Source organism: Colossoma macropomum, unplaced genomic scaffold (assembly GCF_904425465.1).
Source record: "Colossoma macropomum unplaced genomic scaffold, Colossoma_macropomum, whole genome shotgun sequence".
Taxonomy (NCBI): Eukaryota; Metazoa; Chordata; class Actinopteri; order Characiformes; family Serrasalmidae; genus Colossoma; species Colossoma macropomum.
In genome coordinates this window covers 251,861-260,000 of record NW_023495723.1, presented here as the reverse complement: position 1 = coordinate 260,000, position 8,140 = coordinate 251,861, and the positions used below count along the sequence as shown (strand labels likewise).

General features: G+C 37.4%; 1 protein-coding gene across 1 annotated transcript in view; it reads left to right on the top strand.

The window, feature by feature from the left end:
• Positions 1-7,718, top strand: part of LOC118802855 — a 10,901-nt gene extending 3,183 nt beyond the window's left edge. The window contains exons 3-5 of the mRNA XM_036563276.1: positions 3,065-3,178; positions 5,573-5,625; positions 7,223-7,718. Of these exons, the coding sequence (XP_036419169.1) occupies positions 3,065-3,178; positions 5,573-5,625; positions 7,223-7,351 (296 nt within the window). The 3' untranslated portion in view covers positions 7,352-7,718. The remainder of the gene's footprint in view (positions 1-3,064; positions 3,179-5,572; positions 5,626-7,222) is intronic.
• Positions 7,719-8,140: the final 422 nt, after the last annotated feature.

Genomic DNA, 8,140 nt, shown 5'->3' with positions numbered 1-8,140 from the left:
TAATTGGAATCACCAGAATCACATGTGGCCCTGTGCACAGCTAGACTGAGGTCATGAAGGGCTTGATAAGTACTTGATGGCCACAATCCTGAGTGTTAGAGCAGGAAAATATCATTTAGGATGGATTTTGAAGTAGATGGAAGTGTGAAACACATAATATGCTGAAGTTCATAGGAGACTATGCTTCCTAGCAAGGAAATTTGCCAAACTGAATGCTTTAGAGTGACATGAAATGGCGAAAAACACCATTAAATTGTTCATCACAGCTGTTATGATGGTACCAAGCAGGTAGATTATGAACTAGAACTAGAAGGCCCATTGGTTTCCATTTGGGTCCATTTTTATGTTTTATGTATAAAACTTAAAAGGATCCAGTTTCTATTTCTGGCAAAAGTTGTGAAACGTTTTCCCACAATACATTCAGCAAGTATGAGAAATTTTAAGTCACATCTCACTAAGCACTTTCTTTAGTTTGGTTTTCTTCATTTGTTACTTTGTTACTAAACCTATTCTGGTGTGAAAAAAATCCTTTGGTTAGTTTATTAACTAATTAAATAATTCACAAAGATGCTCAGAAGTTTGTGTTATACTGCTGAACACGTACTGAAACAGTGATTCTAAACTAGAGATATTTTTAGACATGTGTTATATCCTGCAATAATTTCAGACCTTTTTATTTACAACACCCCCTGGTCACATCCTCTACAGAGAGCGCACTTAAATATGGCATTTTTCTGTAAAATGGAAACCACAATTTCATCCGTATTTTTTAAAGTTGAGCATATTGGGAAAAATTATGCGTAAAATGCTAAATGTGTTATGAGTGTGCACAGGCCATATTTTATGTTTTATTTTTTCAGTATGTTAAATTCAGTATTTTCTTCAGTATGTTAAATTCAGTATTTTTCAGTATGTTAATTCAGATTTTTTCAGTATGTTAAATTCAGATTTTTTCAGTATTTTTTTCAGTAAGTTAAAATCAGTCTTTTTTCAGTATGTTGAATTCAGTATTTTTTTCAGTAAGTTAAATTCAGTCTTTTTTCAGTACTTTAAATTCAGATTTTTTTCAGTATTTTATTCTGTAAGTTAAATTCAGTTTTTTTTCAATATGTTAAATTCAATATTTTTTTAGCTTGTTAAATTCAGTATTTTTGTCAGTATGTGAAATTCAGTATTTTTTCAGTATGTCAAATTCAGTCTTTTTTCAGTATGCTAAATTTAATATTTTTTTAACTTGTTAAATTCAATAATTTTGTCAGTATGTAAAATTCAGTATTTTTTCAGTAAGTTAAATTCAGTCTTTTTTCAGTATTTTAAATTCAGATTTTTTTTCAATAAGTTGAATTAGTCTTTTATTCAGTATGTTAAATTCAGTCTTTTTTTTCAGTATGTTAAATTTAGTAAATCAACATGGAACATAATTTTGACCAGGGCACCTGAACCTTTTCATACAACTGTATATAATAGTACAAATAGTATATATGTAGTACAAATAGTGCAATAGAGATTATTAACAGTCTATATTAATGGTGATGAGTGAAGGATTTTTCCTCTCAGGTGTTTGATAGGGAAGTGACTCAGTGATCCTGTGACAAGTGTATGTTCTGCACAGCGCAGATACAGCGGAATTACCCTTAGAACCCTTCACATCTGAATCACTGGATCACAAAACCTACAGCCCTTCATAAATAATCAGCTCCAACTACTCAGTACCAGGACCCTGATTCATACACTCTCACAAACAAAAACCCTGAATGGAAACAAGAAGGCTTTTGGAGCAACGCAATCATTCTACATAGAACCGTAAACACTCAGAGAACCCTTTGTATGACTTAAGCATTCGTTTCATGGTGAAATAGTTCTTCAGATTGGTGGAGAATGTGCCCTATGGGGTTCTGTATAACACTAAAAAACATTCTATTGTTACAAGCTTGACACTGCAACAATAGAAGAACAATTTTTGGGTGCTTTTCAAACCCTTCAAACCCTTTTCAAAAAGGTTCTATAGAGAACATATACAGCACATTCTCCATCAATATGAAGAACCATTCACCAGCAAAAAACACTTAAGTCATGCAAAGAGTGTTCATGGTTCAATATATAGAACCATTTTCTTTGCTAAAGAACCCTTGAAGAACCATCTTTTTTTAAGAAGGTGTTATAGAAAAACAAAATGAGTTGTGCAAGAGAGAAGAACCTTTTTAATACTTGAATAACCTCCACATAATGTAAAGTTTTTTTGATAAAATTGTATAATTAGATGGTTAAGGTGTAAACAGAGTCATTCAGAGTGGTTTGGTGTGAAACGCTCTGTTCTAGAGTCAGAACTGTTCACAGTGGTGGTGATAGGAACCAGACGTCCACCTCTAAAAGCTCCCTCACAGAAAGTTACTACACAAAATAGTTATGAATTCACTGCCTGATGTCTGAGACACTGTTTTACCATAGTTTTGAGAAGATTTTGGTCTAAAATGTATTAGTAGTTCCATTCATGGTGGAGGGATACATGCAGGATGTTGTGAGGCAAAATAGTCCCCAAAGAAAAGAAAGTTTCTCTAGAACAGAGCGTTTCACACCAAACCACTCTGAATGGCTCTGTTTAAATCTTAAACGTTGAATTAAGTAGAAATTTTGGTGGAATTTCTTTTTATGAGATTGTAACTTTTTTAATGATAGCATCTATGAAAATCCCTCATGTAGTACTGTATGTAACTGAGGCTGTTAGTTATAAGAAGCTGTTAGAAAGAATCACATTTAAAGACACAGCTTAGGAAGAATATCTGTCACTCACACAGGCAGACCCCAGTCTGAAGACCACCAGCAGTTTCTGTTTATTGGTAACTGTTGTGGTGGAACGTCTTAGCACTCATAGCGAAAGTTACTCACACTGTGGGGCCCCAGTTTCCTCGTTAAACCCTGTGTTGTGCATGTTTACTGATTTCCCTGAAAAACTGTGGTTGTTAAACTCTTCAGCAGTTTCCAGCCACAGTTTACGCAGCTCTCGAGTCTATAGTGTGACCTTGGCCTGCCCTGTGGTCACTCCTCAGTGTGGTTTGTGTTTCAGGTGCAGAGAGAATCGAGACAGGAACCGGACTCTGCTGGAAGCTGCTCATCACCTCTGCCTGCATCCTCGCTCTGGCGCTCCTGCTTTGCGTCAGCGGGCTTTTATACAGACTCGGTGAGGGTTCAGATGAATGTGGTCTCGGTGAGGGTTCAGAGAACGAGGTCTGAGGTTCAGCTGGACCCCTGAGAGTGGAAGCCTGTTGTTGATCTGCTGTGGCATGAAGCTTAAAGGGCAGCTTCTGTTCATCTGTAGCCACAGCCTGTGCTTGCATTTAGGTTCAGCTACTGCAAAGGCACTGGTGCAGATCAAGGTGGGGCTGGGGGGGGCTGAGGGGACTGGGCGGGGGGGCTGAGGGGACTGGGCGGGGGGGCAGCACCTCCATTTTTAGAAATGACTATTTTGGGGGGGTTGGGGGGTGATTGTAGAAAAAAGTATGTAGCTAAGTTCTAAAAGAGCTCTGAGATAATAATTGTATACAGTCTTGTGCAAAGGTTTGTGCACCCCTGGTCAAATTCCATGTTTTTGTGAATAAGTTAACACATCCTCTACAGGGAACACACTTCTGCCGTTTAACACACAGTTACTGGTTTTGTACTGAATTTAACATATTGGGGGAAGAAATAAAACATATCATATCATATTTCATATTTTGTGTTTTATTTTTCCAATATGTTCTCAGCAAACTCACTGGGACTAAAATTTGCAGACAAAAAAGTCGAATTTAAGTGTGTTCTCTGTACAGGATGGGTTAACTTTTACAAAGCAGTGGGGTGGGGGGTGCTCAAACTTTTGGATATGACTGTAGCTGTCAAAACTAATTAAACCCAACATAGATAAATAGATTTAGTTGTTTTATTCAGAAAAAAAGAGCTGTGGTGAGCACAGTACTGTTTTTCGTAGACTTTTTGAATACATTATTTTGAAAAATTGCTGCCTCAATTTTATGGCAGTGTTGTAAAATAAGCTTTTCCTGCTTTGAGGTTGAAAAATAACGAGTGTTTCAGCCCCCCGGTGCACACCAGTAAAGAAATCTTGGTGCCATCTCTGCCCAATGTGGTTTTCTTGGTTTGGTGCAGGAGAGAGAAAAAGCCTCAAAGCATTTACACTGAAGTTTCAAACCTGCAAACAATGCTAAGAAATGCTCTATGATATTTGTGCAATATTAGCAACTGCTTGTTTCTACTGCCTTGTAAAATGTGATGGAAATACTTCAAACTCCATCAACTATTTCCATTTAATTTTAGCAGATGTGGTACAGCTGTTGATACTTCTATAGTGTAAATCCACAGTTGAAACGTTTTTGACAGTATAATAATGCAGATATGTGTGAATGTAACGTACTGTGTCAGGATTTCAGGAGAAGTGTGCCATGAATACTGACAAAGAAGGCTGCTCCTAAACCCTAATCTTTACCCTAATCCTAACCCTCATCTTAAAGCTAGCCATACTAACAGTGTGTGCCTGTTTTTTTTTGTTTTTTTAATTACAACATTTAAATAAAATAAATACCTTTAAAAAAAGAAACATATTGAGATATTATGAAATTAAATTAAATGAGGATGAACAAAAACATAATTTTGCATGGGACGCTGTGCAAAATGTAAATAAAAACACTATGATGTGCAAATCATTTAAACCCTATATTTAATTGAAAATGGTACAGAGACAACAAATCAAATGTTGAAACTGAGAATTTTTTTGTTTTTTGAAAAATATATTCCCATTTTGAATTTGATGCCAACAACATTGGCCCCTGTCCCAAAAAAGTTGAGACGGGGGCATGTTTTCCACTATGTTTCATCACCTCTTCTTTTAACAACACTGCTGTAGTTCTGAAAGTGAAATGTTTCCCATTCTTGTTTGATACAGGATTTCAGCTGCTCATCAGTTCAGGGTCTCCTTTGCCATATTTTTCATGTCATAATGCTTCAAATGTTTTCAGTGGTGACAGGTCTGGACTGCAGGCAGGCCAGTTTAGCACCTGAACTCTTTTAATACAGAGCAATGCTGTTGTAATACATGCAGAATGTGGTTTGACATTGTCTTGCTGAAATAATCAAGGTCTTCCCTGAAAAAGACGTCGTCTGGATGGCAGCATACGTTGCTCCAGAACCTGCATATATCATTTAGCTTTAATGGTGCCTTCACAGATGTTCACATCACCCATGCCATGTGCACTAACAGGACACTTTTCCACTTCAAATTTACTTTTTACTATTTTAATACATCCTTCCCCATAAATTACTATTGAGAGAGCATTTTTGTTATAGTGTTTGCATATCATTACTGTCGGAACAAAACCCGCCCAGTAAAGGTACGACTCTTTAAACGAGAAGTAAAAAACATCCTTAACTTTCAACGTAAATTAAAATGTAACAAGATTTTATTCTACATCATTTCTCTTTTGCTCTGTCCCACAGTGGTGATATGTTGACAGAAGTGCTGAACTGAATTCAACTGATGATTTGAAGTTAATTGAATGTAAAATGTAATTCCTCTTTCCTTTAGGCCGTCCATCGTCCTTCTGTACGAACTGTGTGAAACAGAACTCCAACCTGAAGGTAGTGTGATGTCAATGCACTTACAATATTATTTTAACCATGTAATGTCACTGTCTTAATGGGGCACTTTATAGAAATGGTGCTAATAATAACTGAAAGGCAGCACAGGCTAAGGGTCATTAGCTAGTTCTGTCTCACTGTATTTGGACCCCCAATTGATTATCTACAGATTTTTAATTTAATTTAATTTAATTTAATTTTAAACTACCTATTGAAAGTCAGTTGATTCTAAAAAGTGTTTAGGTTAGGATTAGCACCAGGGTTAGGTTTAGGACCAGCCTGAGGATACGGTTTAGGACCAGTTTGAAGGTTAGGCTTGGGACCAGGCTGAGATTAAGGTGTAGGACCAGTTTGAGGGTGAGGTTTAGAATTAGGCTGAGGGTTAGGCTTAGGACCAGGCTGAGGGTTAAGTTTAGTACCAGTTTCAGGGCTAAGTTTAGGTTTACCTGAGGGCTAGGCTTAAGAGCAGGGTTGGGCTTAGGATCAGTCTAAAGGTTAGGTGTATGACCAGGCTGAGGGTTAGGTGTAGAACCAGGCTGAAGGTTAGGTTTAGGATTAGGTTAAGGGTTAGGCTTAGGACCAGGTTAAGGGTTAAGTTTCAGACCAGTTTGGGGGTTAGCTTTAAGATTGAGCTAAGGGTTAGGCTTAGGACCAGGTGGGGGGTTGGGCTTAGGATCAGGCTGAGGGTTAGGTTTAGGTTTTGGGTGGAGGTTCATGTTGGTTTTAGGTCAAGTGTTATGGAAAATGAAGATTCATTTAGTAGATAGTTGGTAAAATCTAGGTTAGAAATAAGTATCTATGAAGCACTTACAGTGGGCTGTCAAAATAGAGCATTACCACTAATACTAACCTGTGACCAACTACCATCAGTCCCATATTAACACAAGACACAAATTCAGGTCTTAAACTGCTTGAAAAGGAACTTACATGGAGTGTCAGTTGTGAATTAAAGCTCATTAAACCTCAACTCAAGCTTTACCTTATTGATTTAATTGGCTTAATTTACATTGGTCACTTCTTTCAACTACCAATATTGATTATTGATTGTTCTAAACAACTTCCAGCTGAAATGTCATGCCTCCAATTTGTCTGAATTTTGGAGCCCTGCTGGTGAAACAAGGTAACAAGATCAAGGTCAAGACTTACTTATCTCTTTGCCATGCCTTATTAGGTCATGGTCATGCATTAGAATCTCATCTCCATGCCTTACCAAGTCATGGCCACAACTTAATTATCTTGTTCCTACGCCTTAGTAAGTCATGGCCACGCATTATTTTAATTTATACAGGATGTCACCAGCAGGGCTCCGTAGAAAGTAGTGTGATGACCTACTGTTGTCTTTACAAAGTAAAGTTAGTTGCCTCTAAATCAGGGAAACTCCAGTCCTGGAGAGCCAGATTCCTGCACACTTTGGCGACTTTCCTGCTCAAGCACACCTGATTCAACTCATCAGGTAATTAACAGGTTTAGTTGGTGTGGTAGAGCAGGGAGATCACCAAACTGTGCTGGACTCCTGCCCTCAGCTCCCACCCTGCTATAAAGCAACACGTGTTTCTATGGTGGAGTCTGACAGACTCTGTTTCCTCTGTTTCTGTAGGCGGCTGATCTGCATTACGCAAGTCTCAGACACACCGCAAAGATCCAGGAGAGGCAGCCAGCACCTGCTGAACACAACGTGACCTACGATGTGGTTGCCAAAAAGATCCCAACCAATCCTGGAGTTTAAGCTAAACACTCGTCTGTCTGTCAGAGTACATCATCTCTGTCGGAGAAAAACTTTGTATCTTCATTACTGCTTATTTTATTTTCTTGTAGAATTTGAAAATGCTTGCTGCCGTTTATACTGTGTCAAAATTTCACAATGAACAGACAAATAGATTTGAAATGTGTTACCATCAACTTACACTGAAAGTTAGAAATGTTTCTTCCTTCTCCTGTGAAGTTACTTTTTTGGAGATGCAAGGTTTTGTTCCATGAGCAGCGATGTGTCTTTATTAATCAGTATTATATAAGCTCATACAGAAGCTGGTTCTTCTTCAACAAGATTACAGAAATCTTTATTAGTATCATATTGCAATTTATTACATTGTTTTTATTTCCAAATGTTTAATTATATTTCACAAAATGTCAGAGTGATACCTCTTAAGCTTCTTTTTAGTGTGAACTATGTTTTCTATGCAAGCTGATCAAAATAAAATAGTTTAAATATAAAGTCTAAAGGTCAGAAAAAAACATGCTGAGTATTTGAAAAATGTATTTTTGAGGAAAAAAAGAAAGAGTTTAGAAATGACTGCAAAGCGGCAGCAGAGCTGCTATAAAGCTAAATAAAATCATTATGACTGTATTACCCTGTTGACCTGTTAGCTCTGTTTCCTGTCTGCTACAAGCTTTGACTGAATAAAGTGTGAAATGACAGTGATTTCAGCTGTATTAATGCATGACTGTCTGCTGTGTAGGGGAACTTGGGGCTGTGGTCACAGTACTGTTATCTGCACTGTGGACAGGAGAATTGTGT